General features: G+C 43.7%; 1 protein-coding gene across 2 annotated transcripts in view; it reads right to left on the reverse strand.

Annotated features, from left to right (window-relative positions):
- The window catches only part of GLRA1 (glycine receptor alpha 1), an 86,439-nt gene that overhangs the window by 40,004 nt on the left and 19,875 nt on the right, over positions 1-26,560 (reverse strand). For both annotated transcript variants that reach the window (XM_005898221.2, XM_005898220.2), the window contains exons 2-3: positions 8,220-8,347; positions 2,660-2,727 (exon numbers count right to left, since the gene is read on the reverse strand). In XM_005898221.2, the coding sequence (XP_005898283.1) occupies positions 2,660-2,727; positions 8,220-8,347 (196 nt within the window). The remainder of the gene's footprint in view (positions 1-2,659; positions 2,728-8,219; positions 8,348-26,560) is intronic.

Consider the following 26,560-nt stretch of genomic DNA (forward strand, 5'->3'; position numbering starts at 1 on the left):
TGCTCTTGGTCCCCTGCTCTACGAAGGAGGAGGCTGACATAGGCTACCTTGTGCGTGTCCACAGAGCTGAGTCTCAGATTTCGTCCGGGCACGAAAGACTATGTCCTGATTGCTATACTGTCTCTGTAGAAAGCATATGTAGCAGGAATAAAGTCTGAAGAGGTAGACAGGATATACTGGAGAAGGGAAAACTAAGGCTCAGAGAACTCAAGGAATTGCTCAGGATCACACAACTAATCTGGGGTGACTTTGGGGCTTCAGTGCCCAGAGCCCCCATCATTGCCCCCATCATTCTCATCATCGTCATTGGAAGCAGTAAGAGCACTTACAAAGCATTTACTCTGAGAAATGCTTTCCTGTTTATAATTTCCATCCATAATAACTTCAGGAGGCAAAAGAAATTAACTGGGTGAAGTAGTATGACATTAATCACCCCTGGGATTTTACAGACAACGAAGTTGAGGCTTAAAGATAACAAAGCAACTCAGCCTCTTACATAAAGTGAGTGAATCCAGGTTTCCTTCAGAGCCTCAGCTTTTAACCACCATGCAAAACAAGAGCAAACCACCACTCCATTAGTAATCTGTAATAAGGAAATAGATTTCCATGCGACTGTTATAGGAAAGCAGGGGTGGGCTTGGAGTGCAGATGCGTACACCTGTCTCGAATAACCAAGTTCCTTACGTAACGGGGTCATATGTAAACCGTTACTTGGTTTGATAACTCTTTACCATTTTGGAAGAAGAGTGGAAGTTTCAACATTTGCCACACGCACTATGAATGATGCAGATGTCCGTGCATGTCTGGTCTGGAGGGAGAAGAACAGCAGAGGGCTTCACTAGGAGCTCTGAGAAGGCGTCCATTCACAGGGTGGAACGACTTGGCTTTTGGACCTGGAGGTCCAGTGAAAAGCAGCCATGCTTGTTCTAGTCGATAGGCGGGACAACCTCCACATGGAGATTAAAGGCCTGTTAGTTTTAGGGACTTTGATTGCTTGATTTGACCATATTAAAACAGACCTCTCCGCAAAAGGATAGATTTTGGATCATTTGCCCCATGACATATAGAACTCAGCAATTTTTGCCAATCTGGGACTAAAAAGTTAGATCTAATTGGTATAAATATTTCAGTCCAAATAATGGTTTGAATCAACAGACAATATATCAGATTTGGCTTACTTATTTAAAAAAAATTACTGAATACCTGTTATTAAATCACTGTGCCAGGTGCTGAGGTTACCACAGGAAATGAGACAAGATTCTGGCCCCCAAAGAACTGAACTACATTCCAGTGAGAGGAGGGACACACGGGCAGATGGTGAGAGTGTGAGAATGCACGGCCAGCGCATTCAATGGGGATTGCAGCACACGTCGTGAGAACGGGTAGAAGGAACCCATCCTAGCATTAGGTCAGCGCACATATGAACTTACACACGTGTACATGCGTGTTAAGAGTGTGAAGGCTTCCTGTGGTGGTCATCCTAAGCAGGGAGTTAAGAATCTGAGGGTTGGCAATGGAAAGGAAGCTGGAGTGGGGGCCCTGGGCAGAGGCCTCCGCAGCATCAAGAGAAGGCTGGAAACCAGAGAGCAAGCACCTCCTGGGTGGAGAAGGCTGAGCAATTCCATTCATCCAGAATGGGAAGTGAGAGGGAAGAGATGCAGCCAACCAGAATCAGAGGGGCCTTGCAAGCTTGATGCTGAAGGTGAGGGGGCTCTGGGGGAGGTGTTAAAGCAGGGGACCAGTGTGGTTAGGTATGTATCTTAGAAAGACCACAGTGTGAGGAAGAATAGATTGGAGGGGGCAGGAGGCAAGTTGGGGACACTTTGCAGTAATGTGAGCAAGGCACTGTGGCACCCTGAGCTAGACTAGAGGCAGGTGGGCATCCAGGGATGGATGGTTTAGAGGATTTGAAGGCAGTAACATCTATAGGACTTCGTGATTGACTGACTGCTTCTCATTCTGCTCATAAAGAGTTGATTTGAGGCCGCTTTGTTTTCTCACAAGCTTTATTGCACCCTTCAAAACAAGTACAATTGAATTTTTGTTTTCAAGCATTGAGAAAAATATTTTAAAGTAGATTACATTTATTTATAATTATTAACATAAGATTTACTCCTTGCAGAAATTAGAAAAATATAAAAGTACTGAAGGATATGAAATCCTCCATAAGATGATGATTCAGGGATAACTGCTATTAACATTTTGGTTGTTTTTCCTTCTAGAATTTTTTCTACTCTAACAGATATATTTTAAAATTTTAACTGTGGGAATTTTTAAATATATACAAACATAGAAGAATCAACCAAGTATACCCATCTCAGCTTGTATAACCCGTCTTTTGCTATTCTACAGCTGAATTTTACACTTACAAGCAGGTCTTTATATTTTCTTTTAATCTAAAACTTTCACCTCCTGATAGAATTTTGCTTTTGTAATCCTGAGTGTTTAGCATGTGCTAGCCCCCAACTCCTTGGTCATTTTCAGATATATGTCTTCACTCAAAACATTGAACAGGACAGTAAAAATGTCCAAATCCCATGAAGCCCTGAAAAACACCAGATTTCCCACTTCTTTGAGCAAGACCAGTACAGAGGGTAAATATTTCAGGGGGAGAGATCTCCCGGGCAGTAAGTAGCAGCCTGTGTTCTGACTCACTCACCATAGTTGTCTCAGCAATGGAACCGAAGCTGTTGATGAAAATGTTGCAGCTGACATTCACTGGGGGACCTGCCAATTAAAAGAGATTCTTGCTTAGCTCCATGGCCATGAAAAAAATCCCCCAGACGAGACCCATTCATGAAATGCTGAATTTAGGGATAGATCCCCTTTGGTGGAGGAGACCCTGACTTGTCCTCCACCCCACTCTTAGGCAGCAGGGACTCGTAGCCACATCATTATGCCAGATTCCCAGGTCCCCAAGTGAGCACCAGGTACAGAACACCAGAGGCTGAGATGTACTTTCATTAACACGAGATGATTCATCATCCTGCCATATGGTTGAAATGCCTTCCCCAAACCCCACCGGCTGCCTTCTAATTTGTGGCCGAAATGTATTTACAGCTACAACATTTGGAGGCCATCTTGGGAATTGCAAGAAACAGCAAGTTCCTTGCCTTGAACTTCTGAACCAAGGATGATTGTCTGAAAGGGCGTTGATGGGAATTACCAGCTGAGGAATCCAGAGGGAACCTCAAGGGAAGTCCATAAGTCTTTGGTAAATACTTTCCAAGCAAGCTTTTTGAATCCTACTGCAAGGGTAGGAAAGAAGAGGAGGATTATTTGCCCTTCGGAATCTCATTGCTAGCAGGACCTCTGTCCAATTGAAGCCCAGTCTCTTCATTTTGTACAATTAGTTACCATTAACTGAGCAGGGTTTTCTGTTGCACTGAGAGTGTTACTAATGTTATCTCATTGTATCCTCTCAGTAGCTCCATGAGAAGACACGGTTATTCCCATTATTTTACAGACGTGGAAGCGGGCTCAGACAGGCTGTTTGTCCACAGCCACACAGCTAGTAAACGGTCAAGCCTGAGTTCAGATTGGTCTAATTCTGAAGCTAGTGGTTTTAATGACTATACTTTTGGAGAGAGGTTCAGAGAAAGGAAGGGGCATGCTCAAGATCATAATGTGGCAAAATCCAGGATTTTAAGCACTGGGTTTCCACTCATGCTGGCAAGAGGGCCAGTATAAAATAACCAGGAAAGAATGTGAGGCCGTGGGTAAAAGTTATATAAACAGTAAGAGTCCAGGTGTGAGAGAGGTTCTGAAGAGCGAGGCATTAGGGAAGCCCTTGTGAAGGTGATGATGACCTTGAGCTGATTTTGAAGGGGGTTCATACTTGGATAATAGGTTATGATCCTTCACTTGAAAATGGCAACATGCCATTTGTGAATTTTTTCCAGGTCCACTTTCTGGTTGATCCCCATGAGGTCCTGAGGTAGGCAGGGCAAAATTATTGTTGCTAGGTCCCTCTAGCAATGAGATTCCCAGCTTCATAATAGAGCAGAGAACTTTAGTAGCTCACCTGGGCTTCTGTACCCAGCAAGTGGTAGAGCCAGGACTTGAATCCAAGTTTTCTTATACCCACTCCTCTCTGTTCATCTTGAAAAATTAGCCCAAGCATTTCACCCAAACTCAGCCAAGATTCTTTTCTTTTCAGAAATCCTAGGGTATAGAAAGGGACTCAATCCTGCTGTGAGGATCCAGGCTTTCCTTCCAAGGGCTTGCCAGGATCCCTGTGTTTGAGACACAGCCCCAGACTCTCACTGGCTCTTTTCTCTGAGGCATGCCCCTTCCCTTTTCTGGAATGCAATTTCCCCATCGACTTGGGAGAGTAGATCTTGATCTGGGCAGTCATTCTCAGCTCCATGGGTTTGGAATTCCCTTATGGAAGCTCTCAGTTGAATTACAAGGTTACTGTATAGGATTGCAGGGCTGGAGTGTTTCTGAAGGATCACTTAACCAACCGTTTCTCAAACTGAGGTGCAGACGTAGAATCACCTGGGGAACTTGTTAAACTACAGACTCCTCAGCCCAACCCCAGACCCAGTGAACCCAAATCTGTAGGGATTTAGCCCAGAGTTTATTGTTTAATGAGTGGCCTGAGTGATCCTCATGCAGAGCTGGGTTTAGGAACCATTGGTACTCATTCAGGGCTGAGCACTTGATCACCTCTAGCAGTGGGGAACTCATTTCATCTCGAGCAGCACTTTCCATAGTTGGATAGCTCTGCCTGCTAAAAATTTTTTCCTAATGCTGAGCAGAAATCTGCCTTCTTGGTCACTTTCACCAGAACAAAGGCTCATTAGGGTTCCCCTCCAGCTCCTCATTTAGACTCAGATACAGGTTTCTCTTTTCATTTAGCCTCATACCATTAAGATGCCCCAAAGAGTTACTGCCTGTGCCTTGAAATGATGTGCACAGAGTTCCCACCCAGGCCCTGCCAGTATCTGGTGCTGTGACTCCCATATAAATTAGATCCTGATTTATGTGTGCGAGAGGGCACCAGCCAAAAGGACCTCATGGGGAGGTGTGGTTCATTGAAATAAATCTGAAATTAAATTATCCTCAAGAAAATTACAATCTGGCTGCCTTTGGCAGCAGTGTAATGTATATATTTCATTAAATATTAAAGTTTAATTTTGGTCTTGTGTGTATGTTTGCATTGGGCCGTGCCCTCGATCCTGGGAGCCATTGTGATACACAGAGTCTTAGCGAAGATACAGCATATCAAAGCTGGCAGGGCCTGGTTCTCCTGGATCATTTCACAGATGCAGAAACAGAGGCCCAGAAGCGTCAAGTGATTTACTGTGGGTCACAGACATCAGGTAACTAGTAAGAGGGTTAGAATCCAGTTTTTGAGCGCTCTACTTCAGTGTTAGGATTTTCATTGCCACTGTGTTCTGCAGAGCCCACTCTCCCCAGCACGCATATCTTCAGACGAAATTGTTGAGTGATTCATCACTCTGTGGGGTCCTCAAACAAGGCAGGCCCCTTCCTGTTGTCTTGGGGTCATAGGGGCCTACTCTGCCTGGCCTTTACAGGAGCTCTGTAGTTTGTGGGGGGCTTTTGGGACATGTGAAAGGGGCCGTGGGGCTCAGAAGCAGGAGGTACCCTGAAATCAATGTTTCAGCCCTCACCACAAGGGAAAGTAGAGATCTTGCTCCTCTTCACCTGGGGTGGGGTTCCAAGAAGATGTGCTTTGCTCAGAGCCCAAGTCAGAGGAGATTATAGGGGGTCGAGATAGTGTAGGGTTGGGAAAGGCCCAAGGGATTGTCTTGTCCGGTATGTTTTGGGTCCGAGTGTTTGGAATAATGTTTTCAGGGTGGGGAGGGAAAGGGCCCTAATTCAATGGTTATGTCCACCGCTATGTAAGTAAGTAAATAAATAAATGAATCAGGCAGTAAACAACTAAATAAATCACTAGCATTAGACAGAATTGAGTCAGAGCAGCTAGCTGGGTTAAAGTCCCCAGTCTTGGCAGCATGACTTGGGTAAGTCACTTAATTATTCTACATAGCCTATTTTTCGGAGAAGGCAATAGCACCCCACTCCAGTACTTTTGCCTGGAAAATCCTATGGATGGAGGAGCCTGGTAGGCTGCAGTCCATGGGGTTGCTAGAGTCGTCAGACACGACTGAGCGACTTCACTTTCACTTTTCACTTTCATGCATTGGAGAAGGAAATGGCAACCCACTGCAGTGTTCTTGCCTAGTGGGCTGCCGTCTATGGGGTTGCACAGAGTCGAACATGACTAAAGCGACTTAGCAGCAGCAGCAGCATATTTTTAGGGTCATTTGCTCATGCGTTCATTTATGATGGGTTTACTGTGGGCCTTCTATGTGCCAAGTACAGTGATACGCACAAAGGATAACTAGCACATGAAACTCGGAGGCCCCTATGTTCAGCAGGTGGACAAGACTAAGGCACTTCTACTCAGCCTGGAGTTCTGAAGGAGCCCACGAGGGGGCGCTGGGGGACGGAATTGCTGAAAACTGCGAAGCTGCAGATGCAAACTGGTGGTCAGTTTTCTCTGATGTGTTTGATTTGGCCAATGGTGTTTCCCAACGATATGGTTTAGCTGCCAACTTGGAAGATTTCACATAACCCCCTGACTTAAGTCTCATCTGGGAAGGCACGCCACCCAGGGCCTGCTTCCTACCTGGCGGGAACCTGGCTGCCCTTAGCAGAGCGTGTACTTTCTGGTTCTCTCTGCTTACCCCCATCCTATTTCAGTTGTGCGCCGTACCTGCTGGGGCCCTCTGGGTGTTTGAGACCGTGACTCTGGTGAAGGGCTTATATGCCGACTCACTGTCTTTGAGGGAAGAAAGGTGGTGTTCAATCCTGGAAGAGAATGGCCTCAGGAGTGAGGTGCTGGGGAGCAAGAGCACCTCGACATCAACAGGTGTGGGAACTGGGCCCCCACACAAGCCTCAGTGCACTTCCCAGCCTGTTTTCCATTTGCAGAGCGCTCTGAGAAGGGGACTTGGAGGGTGGGGGGTTGAGGGAGCCGATACTAGGAAGCTGTTAACAGCTGCCACATCTCTTGTTCGGTCTTGGATTTGAGCCAAAAGGAACAGCAAGGAAGGGCATCTGGAATCAAGGATTGATCAGGGTTGGCTGTGGGTCTTTGAAATAAGATTTTTGCAGGGGTGCTGGGAGGAAGGTCAGGGTGCACAGGCTCCCAAGGAGGTCCTCAAGTCTGCGCATGCAGAAACCTGCCCAGCAGTTAGAGGTGGATGGTTACAGTTTCCTGAGGCATCAGTGGATGACAGGAACTGGCCCCTCTTGTTGTAAGACATAAGAGCTCAGAGGACTGTGAGCCAGAAGAAGCTTCTCAGATCACTTCATTTGTGGTTAATAAATGGGCCACCCATAAGGGCATATCTGGCTCCCAAACATGTTTTGCTTGTATTTACATGTGTTAGGTTTCAGGAAGTTTCTCCTAAATCTTGATTTGTGGCTTTTCTTGGACTTTTGGATGGTCAGGCAGCACAAGACCCGCAGTCCTGTAGGGTGACGAGGGACTGGGGGGACGGAAGGGCTGCCTACTTTCCAGGGACCTGCAGCACTATTTTTTTGCATATTTCTACCACCCCCTATTGTCTTACTAGGCACTTGAAATTGTGGCTCTTATTAAGTGAGAGTTCCAAAATTATTTGTTATTCCAGGGGAAGCTTTCAGTGGATGAACTGTAGTTAGAAGCTTCTCATCTAAGACAAATAAAAGTACAGCTGCTTGGGGGAGAAGCAAGGTGGGGGACTTGCTCGTGTCTTCTGTTTCTCTCTTTTGGGACACAGGGAAGAAGCGCCAGGACTCCATGAGGCACAGTGTAAAAACCACAGAGATAGCCTGCTCCATCCCTGCCCAGGCCAGGAGACTGAAACCGGGAAAAAGGAAGAGGCTTATCTAAGCTCAGAGAATAAGTTTGTACCCAAAGCGAAACCTGAACTCATTTCTCTACATTCTGCGTTCATTGCTTGTCCATTAGTAAAGCTAGCAAGTGGGTTTAGTTCCCATACTGACACAGGCAACCAGAGATCCTGTTGAGTTGTACTCTCCGAGGCTTTGTTTGGCCTTGGTGAATTGACTAATAGTATCTGCCTTAGGGGTAGAGAAAAGAGTCATGGAATTCATACCATCTGCATACAATTCAGTGGGCTTGCTGCCACAATCTGGGAAAGTGGATCCCTGGGGCTCTGAAAGGCAAGATTATCTACCTTTGAAATTGGGCCTGATCCTGGCGTCGTATCCAGAAGTCCTCCCCATGAGTTTATCCAGGAAATCGGACGGTGACATGGGCTTGGAAGCAGACCGAGCAGCTTCAGCCTCCTTGGAAGCAGCAAGACTAAGAAAGGAAAGAGGAGGCAGATGGTTAATGAGGGCTTTTCTCACACTGAGATCAGATCCCAGCCTTGCTCAGCCCAGTTCTAGGAACCACTGGAGAAGTAGGTAATATGGGTCCTTAATGAGGTAAGGCCCAGGCTACCTTGTTTATCCAGCCCAGGTATCAGCCTGCATGGGATCCTGGCAGGTGGCCGAGAGTGTCTGATTGATGCTAAGAAACTGCTGATTCTTTTAAGGCTGCATCTCTAAGGTTTTGGGCAATCACCCTTGACTGCTGGTTTCCCTGGGAGAGGAGACTGAAGGGATAACTTCCCACAAGGCCCAGCCCTGTGTTTTGGGAGCCTGTACTTTCAGAGGTCCATGGAACAGTGCAGCCAGAAAAAATCTTAGAGATCAAGTAGTCCAGCCTTTTTGGGCTTCCCTAGCTGCTCGGTGGTAAAGGATCCTCCTGCCAATGCAGGAGATGTGGGTTCGATCCCTGGGTCAGGAATATCCCCTGGAGGAGGAAATGGCCACCCACTCCAGTATTCTTGCCTGGGAAATCCCATGGACACAGGAGCCTGGCAGGTTACAGTCCATGGGGCTGTAAAAGAGTCAGGCATGACTGAGTGACTAAACAACAACAACAGTCCAGTCTTTCCCCAAAGTTTCTCTTCAGAATGAGCTGCTAATTTTTTTTTTTTTTTTTAAAGAAGATGCCCAAGTCAAATGCATTTGGGAACACAAATAGAACCAGGCATCTTTACCTTGGGTCTTCTCAGAACCTTTGACAAACTTAGATGCTTATACTTATGGGACTCTCTCAAAACACTTTCAAAAATGCTTTCTCAAAAACACTCTCAAAAAAGTTTCAAAACACTTTCAAAAAACTGAGACACAGCTAGTGAAGGAGATGTAGGTTCCAGGTAAATCAGGGGTCACTTGCCTGGATGTAGCCAGAATTGGGGGATTTGAAATCAAACTGGGGATGCTTCACATTGTTTCTGTCACCCTGCTTCCACAGCAAAGCAGTTTTAGGTGTTCCTTTGTACCGTAGTATGTAGTACAAATGACTGAGGTCTAAGAACAGGGGCCCTTCCCCTGCCATACTCTCTGGGGGCATGCACATGTCTAGAACAGTCAAGATTGGAAGCTGAAGGGTTGATGATCAATTATTTCTGTTGCTTTGGGTGACTGAGCTTCCCCGACCTGAAATGATTATATCCAGGAGATACCTGGAAGCTGGTGCAGCCCCACTGTGTGTGCTCTGGGGCTTGTATGCTGGCAGAGGTGCATGTGTAGAGATGCACGTGTGTGTCGCAAAAAATGAGAGCTTCTGTCACCTGGCCAAGCTGGACGTGGTGTTCCCCAAGGAACACCCCAAGGATTTGCGCTGCCTCTTATGTTCTTTGCCGTGGCTCCTTTTCTGGTTTCAGTGTTGTCGCTGTCTAAGTGGTCCCCTCTAATGGACGGCCCTCATAGCCCTGTCTCCACCCTGTCTTTTCCCACAGGCCCCCTTTCTTCATTTGCAGACACCTGGGACACATGTCCATCTGGATGTCCTGCCAAGCCATGCCTCAAGTGCATTCCAAACCAGATGCTGCAGCTTCCTTCCCAAGCTTCCCTCCCAAAGTTGCCCTGGTGGCATCTATGTCTTCCTGTTCTCTAGGACCAGATTCTTCAGGACTGTTTTGTCTCTGTGTCCCTTCTCCTGCCACGTCCCCTCTCTCACTGTGGCCTTTCCAGCCATGCAGGTGTCATGACTGTGCTATCTTGTTGGAAGTTACTCGTGTTTGTGTTCCGAGACCAGCAATTGTGGTGGGGTGCCTTCATTGTCTGTTTATTTAATCTTCTACTGTGTCTACCATGGTATGTCTCACACATACTTGGTGCTCAATAATGGCCAAATGAATGAAACAATATTTTAATTAATTAGTCAAATATCTTGGTTAGTAGGAAGTATTCAGAAATATTCATGTATGGATTAGCAATTTTAAAATAAGTAGACTATTATACTCACTAATGAAAAATAGTGAAAATAATCAGTTATTCCTTTGAAGTTTCAGAAAATTTTCTAGGATGGTTGCACTCATGCTTAGTAATCTGAAGATTCCTTAGTCATATCCTAAAGGGCTCTTTTTAAAAGATTTCTTAATTGAAGAATAATTGCTTTACAGAATTTTGTGGTTTTCTGTCATACATCAGCAAGAATCAGCCATAGGTACACCCATGTCCCCTCCCTCCAATCTCCCTTCCCATCCCACTATTCAGCCTGTCACAGAGCCCCCATTTGAGTTCCCTGAGTCACACAGCAAATTCTCATTGGCTATCTATTTTATATATGGTATTGTAATTTTCTATGTTACTCTCTCCATACATCTCCCCTCCTCCCTCCTCTCCTCCCGCCATGTACATAAGTCTGTTCTCTATGTATGATTCTCCATTGCTTCCCTGAAAATAAATTCATCAGTGCCATCTCTTTAGATTCCATATATATGGGTCAGTATACGATATTTACATTTCTCTTTCTGACTTACTTCTCTCCGTTTAATATGCTCTAGCTTCTTCTACCTCATTAGAATGGATTCAAATGCTTTCCTTTTTATGGCTGAGTAGAAGATCCAACCAGTCCGTCCTAAAGGAGGTCAATCTTGAGTGTTCATTGGTAGGACTGATGTTGAAGCTGAAACTCCAATACTCTGGCCACCTGATGCGAAAAGCTGACTCATTGGAAAAGACTCTGATGCTGGGAAAGATTGAGGGTAGGAGGCGAAGGGGATAACAGAGGATGAGATGGTTGGATGGCATCACCAACTCAATGGACATGGGTTTGGGTGAACTCCGGGAGTTGGTGATAGACAGGGAGGCCTGGAGTGCTGCAGTTCATGGGGTTGCAAAGAGTCGGACACGACAGAGCGACTGAACTGAGCTGAGTATTCCATTGTATATGTGTACCACAGCTTCTTTATCCATTCATCTGTTGATGTACATCTAGGCTGTAAAGGGCTTGTTTTGATGGAAAGAATAAGGGACAATGCATTATATTGTTTTTACAAGTGTGAGTATAGATGTCTGTGAGTTTGTGTGACGTGGGTAGGTTTCTAGGTGTGATGAATATGCATGTTTTGTTTATAAATGAATGGATGTGGGTGGATGTGTGGGGACTAGGGTATGTATGAGGGCATTTGCGGATATAGAGAGGATTGTGTTACATAGAAACTCTGTACAGAGAAACACTGGGCTAGATGAAACATAAGCTGGAATCAAGATTGCTGGGAGAAATATCAATAACCTCAGATATGCAGATGACACCACCCTTATGGCAGAAAGTGAAGAAGAACTAAAGAGCCTCTTGATGAAAGTGAAAGAAGAGAGTAAAAAAGTTGGCTTAAAGCTCAACATTCAGAAAACGAAGATCATGGCATCCAGTCCCATCATTTCATGGCAGATAGATTGGGATAAAGTGAAAACAGTGAGAGACTTTATTTTGGGGGGCTCCAAAATCACTGCAGATGGTGACTGCAGCCACGAAATTAAAAGACGCTTACTCCTTGGAAGGAAAGTTATGACCAACCTAGATAGCATATTTAAAAGCAGAGACATTACTTTGCCAACAAAGGTCCATCTAGTCAAGGCTATGGTTTTTCCAGTAGTCATGTATGGATGTGAGAGTTGGACTATAAAGAAGGTTGAGCACCAAAGAATTGATGATTTTGAATTGTGGTGTTGGGTGTTGGAGAAGACTCTTGAGAATCCCTTGGAATGCAAGGAGATCAAACCAGTCCACCCTAAAGGAAATCAGTCCTGAATATTCATTGGAAGGACTGATGTTGAAGCTGAAACTCCAATACTTTGGCCACCTGGTGTGAAGAACTGACTCACTGGAAAAGACCCTGATGCTGGCAATGATTGAAGGAAGGAGGAGAAGGAAATGACAGAGGATGAGATGGTTGGATGGCATCACTGACTCAATGGACATGAGTTTGAGTAAATTCTGGGAGTTGGTGATGGACAGGGAGGCCTGGCGTGCTGCAGTCTATGGGGTCACAAAAAGTTGGACACGACTGAGCAACTGAACTGAAGTGAACTGTGTTACATAGATTTGGATATACAAAAATATGAAGACCCGTGTTCCTGTCAAAGTGTGTTGTTAAGAGTGATATTTAGTATGGGTGTTTTTGTGTGTACATATAGCAACCCACTCTAGTATTCTTGCCTGGAGAATCCCATGGATGGAGGAGCCTGGTGGTCTATAGCCCATGGGGTCGCAAAGAGTTAGACACGACTGAGCGACTTAACTTTCACTTTCATGGCATGTATGTAGACATGGGGTACAGGGTGTGAAAATGTCAAATGCCTTTGTGGCTGTACGTGTGTGGTATATATATTGTATGTGTGTGTTACTGAATGGTACTGTCACATGTAATATAGAATGGTTCATAAAGAGTGACAAGAACAGATGATTTGGAATCAATCCTGTCTCAGTCATTTACTGGCTGTGTGACCATGGGAACATTACCTAACGTCTCTAAACTGCAGTTGCCTGACACACCAAAAGAAGTGTTGCACAAGGAGTCACTGAGGTAGCACAGGTAAACAATGTCAAAGATGGGTCTCGGTTCACGGCCAGCACTCAGTCTACTGTCTCGCTCTTCCATTCCCGTGTGTGTGTGTGTGTGTGTGTGGCAGTTGAGAGTCAGTCTGGACTTTCTCCTGGCCTCACTGCTGCTTTCAGCTGCACTGTAGCCCCTGCATGACTTGGAAGTCCTGCCAAACGCCTTCCGTGGCCTTACTTTACCATAGTCCCAGCTTTTTCTCCATTCAGCACCAGACCCATGGCTTCTGTGTGACTCTGGTGTGACAAAGGGAACCACGGGCACATAACCGGTGATTTATGACTTCACTGCTGCTATGATTCACTTCTCGAACCACTCCAGGAGTGGCAGTTATGAAGCTTTCATAAGCTCCTATCCTCTCTCAGCCCCTCCCCTCAGATAATAAGGTTTGGGAACGTGGTCCTCTCTCCTAGCTGTTACTATAGCATAAGACTTCTTTTGCCCTCAGGCCTCTTTCATAATCCTGAATCCCATTAGGCAGTACGGTGAGAAAATGAATTTGCCCCAAAATATTCCCTACCATTTGCTGTTAGCAAAATATGCCATTTAATATCTGAATCCTCCCCAAGCTGAAGCATCTTCTGATTATCCTAGCTCATACGTCTGCAGCAAGGCACTTACAGTCTGGTCACCTGGCCTTTGACTCACCAACAGTCCTTGTATGGTGAACTGAACTGGTGGGAACTGAGACTCTGAGAAATTAACTGGCCTCACATCACACAGCCCTTGAGTAAGGGAAAAGATTAGAACTCACATTTTCAAGCCCTGCTTCTTCCAAATGCTATGACATATAGGAAAAACTTTTGTAAACTACGAAGAATATAAATCATGATAGTAGGTGGTGTTACTACTTGTTTTGAAGCTCTGTTGTATTGTTACAGCCAAGAAAATCAAAACCTGTGTCTGACCCCTGGCAATCCCTGTACACACTCTGAATTTACCACACTTGAAACTGGGGAAGAAGTAGTGTGACTTAGCAAATAAATGCGTCTCTGTTTTGTCAGGTGGCTCACAGTAGAATTCTTGGAAATTTTGAGATTCTCTAGTCTAGCCCCTCCCATGTATCATGGTTTCTTGGAACACTGACAGTTTTTTCCGAGTTTTTTTTTTTTCTGTTTTTTCTTTTTTTTTTTTTTTTTACAGATGTAGGAGGTTTGGGTATTATAATACCCATTGATTTATATGAGGATATTAAAGAAATACTGAGTTGAAGTTCTTTTTTTTTTTTTTCTTCTTTTCTTTTCTTTTAAAATTTTTTTTCTATGGAGGATATTTAGGCTTGCCATTAAACTAAAGATTATCACTTTTTCCCCTCCTAGCTAAGCACCTTCATTTGCTTGAAGGTTCAGGATGGGGAGCATGCGTATATCTGAAATTAAAAAAATAAAAAAGAAAAAAAAAAAAAAAATAAGAACTCGAAGATATCGAGTTTTTTTTTTTTGAATCATTTTTACTATTAGTCACTTTAAAGTTTTCATTGCATTGACATGTACGTTTTGAAGGCTTTATCTTGTTTTCTGTGTATATTTCTAATCATCTTGAAAATTCATAGTTTCGGTCACAGTAATGTCAGATGTTGAAATATTTATACTTATTTAAAAGTGGATATGGAGGTGATATGTTTTAAATATTTGTTATTTAGGGAAAAAAGTTCTCCTTGAATTATCTCACTTCTTTAAAAAGAAAGGTAACTTTGTATTTCACTCTTCACAAATGAAAAACCAGTATTACTTGCCGTAATAGAGGACAACCATAGCAGTGAATACAATGAAAACAAAACAGAAAGAGAAGAGTTTAAAATCCTAGTTAAATTCTGTTGCTGGCTGACATCCCGAACCTGAGATCTGCCTTCAGTTCCAAAAGAAGATCAGCGAGTGCTGGAAAGATGTTAGAGACACGGTAACACCCAATGGAGACTTTCTTCCTGGGATAATGCAAATGACTGAAATGATGATTCTAGGTTATTATTATGTTTTGAACCACCTAAAATCGCCTCCCATCCCTTCCTGCCCTCGTCCAAAATGTCTCTAATTCTTTTTCTGATACATCCTCCATTTGAATGTCAAATAGCCACGCCTTTCCACTTGATGATCATTGTACATTTCTGGCTATATTTAGACAGCACGTTTTGCACAGAATTATTTCTAGGGCCCCCTCAAGTAAATCTGTGCTTTGCGCCTCTGTGCGGAGAAAATAGGTGTCCAGGGGCCCTTCATGCACGTTTGCAGCCACTGCCTCTGGTGAGCTTAAGCCTTTGCTTGTAGATAGTGAGGGACTGGACGCAGAGGCTGGGAGTGAGTACGAGAAATGAAATACTTGATTGTTAGGATTTGCTGACCCTATGAAAGTATTTGGAAATGATGCAAATTGTTTCAGGGATTACTGAGATGTAATGTGGTGAATCAGACTTGATTTAGACAGATTTGATTAATAGTCATTTTCAGAATGTCCGTAAGGTCTCCTGGGACTAAGGGTTCTGTCCCTCGTTGAGAAGGCTTATGGCGATAGCTGCACTGACTGGACAGAGCCTTGAACTGTCTAGCGCCTCTTAGGGCATTTGTCGAGTTAGGAAACTTTGGTACTTAAAGGACCTCAGTTTTGACTCCTAATGGCAGAGATTAAGCAAAAGTCCAGGAGTCTGTTCTACAGTGGCATTGGAGGGAGGGTGACAGAGTAAAGAGGGGGCTTTGTGACCTTTGATGAATCACTTCCCTTTTGAGCTTTCAGTTTCCCAAGCTATAAAATGAGGGGATTAGAATAATCTCTAAGAGTCCTTCTGGTTCTAAACCATCATTTTAGTAATCTATAATATTCCCTCTTTTTAAAATTTTCTTCTTTACTCATCTGGTCTTGGGACCTGAATTTATCTGGAGCCCTCAGGGGAGGATGAGTGTGTGTGTGTCTTGCTGCCTTCCCATTCAGTCCCCTCATTTTTCTTCAGTGGAACAGCTCATTTCTCAGGGATTTGTTGGAAGCCATGCCCGATCAATGCTCAGATTCTCATTCCCTAGTTGCAGCATCAATTGGAAATAGGGAATCAATGTGCAGTTGTCAATCTGAATTTCAAATGAGTTGGGCTTGGCAGTTAGCCTGGGGAGAAACTATTTCAATTAGACCCTTCATGGTACCACATGCCCAAGGACCACGGTGGGTGGGGGTAGCTGTGGGGGGTCCCTCCATCTTGACGCCAACAGATTCCATGTCTTGAGTTCACCATGGGCAGGGAAGTCAGGAGGTCAGGGATTGGGGGGAAAAGGGAGGGAGGGCAAAATGAGGGGCAGAAGAGTGATTCAGAGGCTGAGGACAGCCAAGGGAGGGATGCAGGGAGCTGGAGGAGGAAGCTGGAGACACAGAGTAAGAAGAGAAGTGGGGGTGGGAGAGAGAGGAAGAGGAAAGTGGAGGTGTCTGTGGCGTGGCCAGTGCTACAAACGAGGAAGTCAGTGAGCACAGAGGGTGTGTACCAACTGCACCTGGGGGGAGGAGGTGGCTTCCAAGAGGCTTTGTGGAGATAGTGTTTTTTACAGTAAAACGTGAAGGTTGAGTATGGAATTGACCTGGAGAAAACAGAGGAGAGTGTTTGGGGTAGAAGGAACAGCATGTGTAAAGTCTAGAGGTGAGAGAGGACTTGGAGAATTAAAGAGAAGTTTAGTGAGCATGTGTGGGAGTGAAGGAGGGAAATGAAGGGGGGAGAGAGAGAGAGTGGGAGGGACACAGAAAAAGGGAAAGGATGAAGAATTGAGAATGGAGCACTGAGTCTTCAAGGTTGGGAGTAGCCAGGAATGCATTCCCTGTTCTGTGTCCTTGTGGTGGGTCTGGAAGTTAAGGAAGATTGTCCCTCCTCGATGCCTTGTTAGTACAAATAATCCATCTGGATTTCTCAGCTGTTGTCTGGTTAAATTAAATTGTAGCCTGGCCAAGGTTGGGAAATGCAGTCTCCAAAAGACCCCTCCAAATAGTGGGCGTCCAACTTGGTTTCCAGGCAGATGTGTCCTCTGACTTGGGCCAGAACATCCCCTTTGCCTTGGCAGGGAGGTAATCTAATGAACTGGTGTTTATTCCTTATAGAAAGTCCCAGGTCAACTTAGTCAGGTGTTGACAGAAGGTCTGTCTATGTTTCCAGGAGCATTTGCTTCCTGTTGTTGTTTTTGTTCAGTCACTAAGTCATGTCAGACTCTTTGCGACCCCATGAATTGCAGCATGCCAGACTTCCCTGTTTTTCACTGTCTACCAGAGTTTGCTCAAACTCATGTCCATTGACTCAGTGATACCATCCAACCATCTCATTCTCTGTCACCCCCTTCTTCTCTTGCCCTCTCAATCTTTCCCAGCATCAGGGTCTTTTCCAATGAGTCAGCTCTTCACATCAGGTGGCCAAAGTATTGGAGCGTCAGCTTCATCCTTCCAGTGAATATTCAGGGTTGATTTCCTTTAGGATTGACTAGTTTGATCTCTTTGCTGTCCAAGGGACTCTCAAGAGTCTTCTCCATCTCCACAGTTTGAAAGCATCAATTCTTTGGCACTCAACCTTCTTTATGGTCCAACTCTCATATCCATACATGACTGCTGGAAAAACCATAGTTTGACTATATGGACCTTTGTCAACAAAGTGATGTCTCCACTTTTCAATACACTGTCTAGGTTTGTCATAGCTATTCTTCCAAGGAACAAGCATCTTTTTATTTTGTGGCTGCAGTCACCACCTGCATTGATTTTGGAGCCCAAGAAAATGAGATCTGACACTGTTTCCACTTTTTCCCTTTACTTCATACACAATTATAAAAGTCATTGTGGAATAGAGGGAGAAATATGAAGGTGGGGCTGGGAAACTGAGATATAGTTTTGGCTCTGTGTCTAAATTTTTCTTGGGCTAATTCTTTTTCTCAGATGGTCCCCAGTTTCTCCATCTGGAAAATGGAAGTTTTGGATTAGGTCAGCCATGGTAAACACTTTACTTTGAGCAGCTGCTTGGAAGATGGGTCTGGAGCCTGACCCAGCAGGAAAGGGGAACAGGGTGGATTATCAGTCACTGTCAAGAGACTAGATTATTGAGTGGGGGCTTGTCTGATTTTTATGGGTTCTCTTGCTCTACAGTCCTCTGATCCTTCTAATTTATTATGCACCTACTACATGGATAAGGCGCTGTGGAGGAGAGGCGGATAAATATGTTGCTGTCTACAGAAGAAGCCTTCTGTGTGGACTGAGTTGGTGTTTGTCTACAGTGCCTGACAGGTAGTAGCACTCAATGATCTTTTCTTTTCTTTTTTTTTTCTTGTCCACACCACACAGCTTGTGGGATTTTAGTTCCCTGACCAGGGATTGAACCCAGCCCTCAGCCATGAAAGCACAGAGTCCTAACTACTGGACTGCCAGGGAATTTCCAATGATCATTTGTCGATGAGTAGCTTTTGCCCACTTATTGTTTATAGTTCAGCAGATAGACTAGAGTAGGTACATGTAAACAACTATAAGAGGTTGCCCTCAGCCTAAGGAGCATAACTGGAGTGCTCTGGTGGTTCAGAGGAAGAAGGCAGTATTTGGAGGCAGATGGGGACAGAAATCAGAATTTTTCTGAGTTTTGTGAACTTTTGCCTCTGTACACGTTTGGGAAGACCTGACATTTGTTGATGTCCGTGTTGTATATTTTTGGGGAGAAAGCTTTCTTCTGCCTGTGGGGCTGTCCTTAGAAAGGAATGGAGGGATGATGTGAGGGGTAGGTATCCTAGGTCCTAGGAAGGGATGAGGCTGAGTAAGGCTGGCACTCTCTGACCTTGTGGACTGAACCAGTTTCCTGTCTGTTACTCTGACACCAGGGACTCGGGGGTTGTTGCACAGTGTGGGCCTTGCTGGTCACTGTCAGCTTTGCCTGGGTTGCACCCTCAGGTCAACAGCTGGCTGGCTTTGGCCAGCTGTGCAATTCCGGTTTTATTTGATTGCAGTAAGGGGCTTAGGTTGGCCTGGAGTGCCTGACATGTTATTAGTTTCACTTCATGATCTGCTAAGCACCCCTTAGGGAGCAGAATGGCGCAGTTGGCATGCCCTGAGCCTGCTTCTCCAGGTCTTATGAAGCAAGACTCCCTTCCCTTTTCTGTCTTACCTTCTGCAGCTAGATCTGCCTCTTATAAGGAACCATTATCTGGATAAGAAGTGCAAGTATTTGAACAGGGTTCTTGTCTGCAGTGAGATGAAATCTTGGGGGCATACCCAGTGGTCCAGTGGTTGAGACTCTGCCTTCCAACGCAAGGGATGGGGGTTCAATCACTGGTCAGGAAACTAAGGTCTCATGTGCTTCAGGGGTGCAGCCAAAGATTTAAAGAAACAAAACAAACCTTGGATCCTTGAGGCTGAAAGGAACCTTGAGGTTCCATCTGGTTCTTCCCCTGCCCTTAGGGAAGTCAGATTCTCTTGGGATGTCTCACATTCCTTAGCATTGCTTCCAGTCTGTTCTTCTAGATAGCTTTCCCTCCATTAATTCTTCTGTTGCTTTTATTTAAGTATCCTCATGAAGTAGGGTGAGAAGAATGAGGCGCCTGTCAAAATTCAAAGAGGCTCTTACTTTGAGATCTGTGTAGGTACCAACCCTGCACGTGCAGAGCCCTGAAAGTGAGCGCCTCCTTAAAGTTTGTGCCCTCACTTGCTTTACCCCAGTCCTTGTCCTCCTAGAGCATCCTAGGTCCTCAAACCCAGTCGATCAAAGGTAGAGTTTCCTGTGGATAATCAAGTGTGGTCACCTAAAGATGGATGTCTGCCTCTCACAGCATCTCATTTAATTTTCAGAAAGCTTCATTTTAATTTTTATTGTTTGCTGGCAAAAAATCCCCTAACATTAAATATTTTATCACAGTTTATCCTTTAAACAACCTGAGAGGAAGGGATGTCTGCCCCCATTTTAAAGTAAGAAAATTAAGGCTTAAGGAGCTTGTGGCTTGATTGTCTAACTCTGGCATACCACACTGCATTTGCTTAAACCGTGCCAATGTTTTCTTTCTTCTCATCTCCCTTCTTCTTACCTCATGTGCTTGTTTCAGGACCAGAATCATGGCAGTCCTTGATGTTTTCTGGTTCAAGTTCAACCTTCATGTCTCCAACCTTCCTTTTCCCCAAACTGGGACAGTTATATGTTATGTAGACAAGACCCCAAAAACATGACTTTGGCAAACTTCTTCCATTTGGTTTTCATGAAGTGCAAAGCCTGGCACCTGGTCAGGGCTCAATAGGTATTTGTTAAATGGCTTGTATACGCCTGGTACTTCAGAGGAAGCAGAATTTAGCTGTGCAGGTACTTAGCATCAATGATGTGATTTGACTGGAATAAAAAAGCCCTGAATTCTGGCCCTGATAGCTTTAATCAGTCTCTGGGGGAAAATACCTGATGTCCTCTGGGAAAGTCCAAGGCAGGAAAATAAAAGGAGAAGCCATCTTTTTCTTTCAGGAGCATGTATAGCCATCCTACAGAACGACTGAGATTAATGTCCTAGGTCAAACCTATGCCTTTCATTTCCCCCTCCTAGGTCACTAAATATAATTCTGCAACTATCGTCTCACTTTGCCCTGACTGTCCCTGTGTATCTCACTTCAGGAAGTTTTCCTGTGCCTCTGATCTACAGTGTCATTCAGTGGTCTGGTTCCACAAAGAATTATTGGCTTAAGCCTGTTAGCTTCAAGTAACCCCCTAGATGAGTCACAATGTTAGGAATTCGGGTGGGGGGCTATTCTTCAGAGGCTTGGTTGCTGAACAGGCCTATGGGGGTTACTCTGCTGGAGTCAAAGCTCTTAGCAGGCCCTGTGTAATTAGCATGCATCCCACGAGTTGGACAGGAGAGCAAATGGCTCTCATTACCTTCAATGCAGTTTTCTTTTTAATCAGATAAATCCCACTGGAAAAGTATGTCTTTGTAGAGAATGCAGCTCAGGGATTCTATACAAAAAGTTTTGGGAAAAAAAGACTGCATTGATCAGCAGGGAATTGTCATTTGATGTGGCAAAGTTCTGGGAGTATGAATATTGAGAAATATTAATAGTAATATGATAAAAACAGAAAGATGTGTTATTAGCTAATGATAGTAATAGCTACTATTCACTGAGTACTTACTATGTGCTGAGCACTTTCAATCCTATGATGATGACAGCATTACCTTCATTTTTTAGATGGGGAAACTGATGCTTGCATTTTCTGAAATTTAGCAGAGGTCATATAGCTTGTAAGTGGCAGACCCCACTTATAATCAATAGTCAGTTGTTGGTATCTAAAGCCCACACTGTTTTATTGACTATCCCAAGTGATAGAGATTTCCAGAGTCCCTCTGAGGTGCTGCTCTGGCTTATAGTAGAAATGTTTGTATGACTCTTTGGAACTGTGAGTGAGAATTCATGGAGCTCTGAGAATTGGAAATTATGGGTTGAGAAGAATCTGACGATCACTTTCACACAAATAACACTTTTGGTATACTTGGCACTTCCAATTCATTTGATCTTCCTGCCACCTGCATGACAGCATCTCCAGGTACAGCTGATGACACTGAGGATCAACTGAAAGGTTAAGATCTCATCTCAGCATCTCAGACGGCAGAGCCCTAACGTGACCAGGGTCTGGGGCATCTTCTGCTTGACTATTTGGCCAGACCCAACAGACAGGAAGGGAGTGAATAAATCCTTCTTGACTATTTATTAAATTGTCACTCAGAATTTCTCTGTAGTCAACTTGTCTTTCATTTAATTTTCTCTGTCTCAGTTCACCCATCTTTGAAATACCACCTTCCTTTATCAACTTTAGAGTGGTAAAGGGCATGATGCTTAAAGATGCTGTAGCAATAAATTCCTTTCTTAGGTTAGTCAACTTTTTGCATTCACTAAGTACTTTGAGATCATTATCATCTCATTTGAGATGGCATTAATTTATTGCTTCACTTATTTACTTATTTATCTGAAATAATTATGAAGTGCCTACTGTATGTCAAAGGTTGTATTAGATGACTGAGTAGAATATAAATAATAAAAATATAACAACCCTTATTGAGTGGTTATAAAGGACCAGGCCTTACACAAAGAGCTTTATTTATGGTACTGAATCCTGAATCTAATCCTTTCAGTCAGTCAGTTCAGTAATAATCCTTTGGGTTGGATTAATTACCCCCATTTTACTTATGAGGAAACTGAGATTTATAGAGGTTAAATGTTATTTGTGCTAAGTCACTGCAGTTGGGTTTGATTCTTTGCCATACTTTGGACCGCAGCCTGCCAGGCTCTTCTGTCCATGGGATTCTCCAGGCAAGAATACTGGAGGGGGTTGACGTGCCCTCCTCCAAAGGATCTTTCCAACCTAGGGATCTAATCCTCATCTCTTGTCTCCTGCATTGGCAGGCAGGTTCTTTACCACTAGCAGCACCTGGGAAGCCCTATTTAGGTACAGCTAACCCCAGAGTTTGTTGTGTGTGGATCACAACAAAGTGTGGAAAATTCTTAAAGAGATGGGAATACCAGACCACCTGACCTTCCTCCTGAGAAACCTCTATGCAGGTCAAGAAGCAACAGTTAGAGCCAAACATGAAACAACAGACTGGTTCCAAACTGGGAAAGGAGTACATCAAGGCTGTATGTTGTCACCCTGTTTATTTAACTTATATGCAGAATACATCATGCTAAATTCTGAGCTAAATGAATCACAAGCTGGAATCAAGATTGCCGGGAGAAATATCAATGACCTCAGATATGCAGATAACACCACCCTTATGGCAGAAAGTGAAGAGGAACTAAAAAGCCTCTTGATGAGAGTGAAAGAGGAGAGTGAAAAAGTTGGCTTAAAACTCAACTTTCAAAAAACTAAGATCATGGCATCAAGTCCCATTACTTCATGGCATATGGATGGGGAAACAGTGGAAACAGTGACCAACTTTATTTTCGTGGGCTCCAAAATCACTGCAGATAGTGACTTCAGTCGTGAAATTAAAAGACACTTGCTCCTTGAAAGAAAAGCTATGACAAATCTAGACCGTATATTAAAAAGCAGAGACATTACTTTGTCAACGAAGGTCTGTCTAGTCAAATCAATGGTTTTTCCAGTAGTCATATGTGGATGTGAGAGTTGGACTATAAAGAAAGGTGAGTGCCGAAGAATTGATGCTTTTGAACTGTGATGTTGAAGAAGACTCTTGAGAGTCCCTTGGACTGCAAGGAGATCCAATCAGTCCATCCTAAAGGAAATCAGTCCTGAATATTCATTGGAAGGACTGATGCTGAAGCTCCAATACTTTGGCCACCTGATGCAAAGAGCTAACTCATTGGCAAAGACCCTGATGCTGGGAAAGATAGAAGGCAGGAGGAGAAGGGGATGACAGAGGCTGAGATGATTGGATGGCATCACTGACTCAATGGACATGAATTTGAGCAATCTCCGGGAGTTGGTGAAGGACAGGGAGGCCTGGCATGCTGCAGTCCATGGAGTCCCAAATAGTTGGACATGACTGAGCTACTGAACAACAAAATCCAGAGACTTCTCTTTTAAATATCTTAATAATAGATATGCTATAGCTCTTGTATTCAAAGAACTCCCAAATTAATTGAGGGAAACCTGTGTGAAGACCAATTAGTGCTTGGATGTCTGAACCTATTAGAAAACCATATTACTTTCCCCTCCCAAATCTGTGCTGGTTCAGACCTAGTGTGGAAAATAAGCCAAGTTGCAATGAACCCCTAGGAAATGTACTGGCAAAAGGGGTCTATTTGTTCCAGAGAAAACAGGTTTTCTTTCCTAAGAGTGAATCTTAGATGTGTGTGGTCTTCAGGCATCCAAGAGACTATGATTCAAAGGAGGGTGTTGAGAAAATAGTAAACAGTCTTCAGTGGGCACTGGGGAAGAAATGACCTTAAACTGTAGAAAAAGCAACTTGGATTCAAATCTGCATCTGCCATTAATAAACTGAGTGGATGGTCTTCAGAAAGAGCACACTTAACTGTGAGTTGAGAGGATTTAGTTGAAGTGGGTATTTGTATGTAAATACAGAGTTTTATTGATGCTTCCAATCTCTAATAAGGCTCTAAATAGCCCTCCTTGATTCCCCTGAATCCTCTAAGACAGAGAGCTGCAGCTATGCTTAGTGGAGTGGAACTTCTTTGTCTTACTTAGCAGGTTCTAACGTTTTGGGGAAGAAGTGGGTAGAAGAGTCATAGAATTATGGAACTGGGACATCTTGTGCGTTAAAAAAAAGATATTTTTTGAGCACCTTATATAAATTAATGATTTAGATGACATTCAGAAGGAATGTCATCTCCATTTATAGACAAGGAAATTGACTAAAGAGATTAACTAACAAGAATCGCAATGGCTACCAATGATCATTTTCTAATTGCTGCCCACCTTGTTAAGAAGTTTCCCATACATGCTTTCTAATCCACTCAACCACTCGGTGAGGTGGGTACCATTTTCTTCTCTAGTTTTCACTTGAGGAAATGGAGACTTGGAAAGGTTAAATGACGTAATCAAGGTAATTTGGTGGCTGAGTTGATATGTGACTCTAATTGAGGTGGAATTTTGCCATATGTTTTGGAGCAGCTGTTCAAATGTGCTAATATAGCTCACTCAACTTGAATATGCATTGTTTTAAGTTCCTGCTCCTCTGCGGCTTAGTACCAGCTTCTGCAAGTAGTATTTACTGAGGAGTATTCAGAAGACATGTCAGTGAAGCCTGAGGGACTCAATGAGCTGAAAACAAGGTAGATGGATGATGATGCTAGACGGCTAGTGTCCCTTCCTGGTTTTAGGAGGAAGGAGGGCTGGTGGTGAAAGGGTGGCAAGGGTCATTGCTGAGACTGTCTTTTCCTTTTGAGGGTTTCCTCCCTTTTCACCCTATACCTTCAGGATCCTCTAGCGGGGTCACCTCCCTGTGCTCCATAGGAGGACCAAATAGGGATCCAAATTCCACGGCCCTCTGCTTCTTGTTGCATGGCTCTGAGGCAAATGGAACAAACTGGGTGTAGGATCAGAAGTCCTAAGTTTGACTACTACTCATTTCTCTTCTTTCTTCCATGATCATAAATGCATCCTTTGTTGTACTGAAGCATCACTTTCCTCATCCATAGAGTGTCGATCCTTCCTGTCCTAACTTACAGATCACTACCAGTGGTCCAGTAGCTAAGAATCCAGGCTTCCACTGCAGGGGGTGTGGTTTTGATCCCTGGGCATTCATGCTCTTCTGTTTACGACCTGTGTGGCCTCAGACAAGTTACTTATCATCTTTGTTTCTGCATCTGTAAAACGGGTATTGTTGTTGTCACTCACAGAGTTGTGACAGAGATCAAATAGGTCTTCTGCAGTGCTTACTTTGGTACCTGGAACATTGTAAATGTTCAAGACAGTTTTTATTGATTTCAATTTTCATTGGTTGCTCTAGGCTGTATGATAGGGAATGAATATATGAACTTCTAGAGGCTTCTTTGCATTTTACACTTGAATCTACAAAGACCACCCACATTCACACCTAGAGGAATACAACAGCATTCTCTGGTAATTCTTCTGCTCTGTTCTTAGTAATTTATCTCTTAAGTAGTAAATTAATAGAATTACTTTGGCATTTCAATCAATAGGATTAAGATGATCTGATGGTAACGGAGTAGTAATTGCTGCTGCACAGATGGAAACTGTCCAGTGGCAAAAACTGTTCTTCACAAGCTGGCTGGCAGCCCTCAGACCAGATTCTTTCCATCCTTTAGAAAAATAACATTTTCCTCTGATGATAAAAGCCATGAATGCATATTAGAAAAATACAACAAGGTTCAAAGAAAAAGTAAAACCTACCTGGAAATCCTATTATCTAGATACCTACTGTTAACATATTAGTAAATTTCCTCTAGGTTTTTTTTTTTCTTTATAGATTATAATCAGTTTTGTTTCCTGCTTTTTTACTGAAGGTTCTAAATGAGAATTTTATTTCTTCTTGTTATTAAACCTTTAGAAAGATAATTGTGAGTGACTGCATGAACCAGTGTGTGACTATATCAGCATTCATTTAGCTGTCCGTCTTTGATGGCCATTTATATTATTTCCAATTTTGAACTATTATAATTTATGCCGTGAAAAGCCCCCGTGCCCACAAACCTGTGTTTATGGCCTGGAAGCAAAATTGCTGAGTCAAAGGGTATGAATGTTTCTAAGGCAGAAAGCCTCTAGCAATGTCAAGGGACCCCTCCCTACTCCAGGACCAGCAGCTTGGCTCCTCACTGAAGATGAATTCCTCACAAGGGGAAGTCTGCTAGTGGCCAGCGCTGAAAGCAATGGTGAGTAAGTGGAAGCTGAAGAAGAGAGGTGACCACTTCTTTTTCCTTTTTCTGTTTTAATGCATATTACCCAAGAAGCCCTAGACACTGGAATGTGCTGGAGGGGAGAAGGAGAGATCTTGGTGACAGTGGAGTTTGGCAATTCAGCGTAGTTTGGTGCAATGCATTTCATTTGCTATTAAACTGCCCTGCTTATGTTTTTTTTGCCTATGTCATATTCCATTTTTATCCCTGAAAATATTTGTATATAATGAGCATACCATAAACACTTGCAATGGGGAGTAGGATATCATGGCGAACTCAAATTTGGTTCTACCGTGTAGCTGTATGATCTTGGGCAAGTTACTTAACCT

Source organism: Bos mutus, chromosome 7, assembly GCF_027580195.1.
Source record: "Bos mutus isolate GX-2022 chromosome 7, NWIPB_WYAK_1.1, whole genome shotgun sequence".
Taxonomy (NCBI): domain Eukaryota; kingdom Metazoa; phylum Chordata; class Mammalia; order Artiodactyla; family Bovidae; genus Bos; species Bos mutus.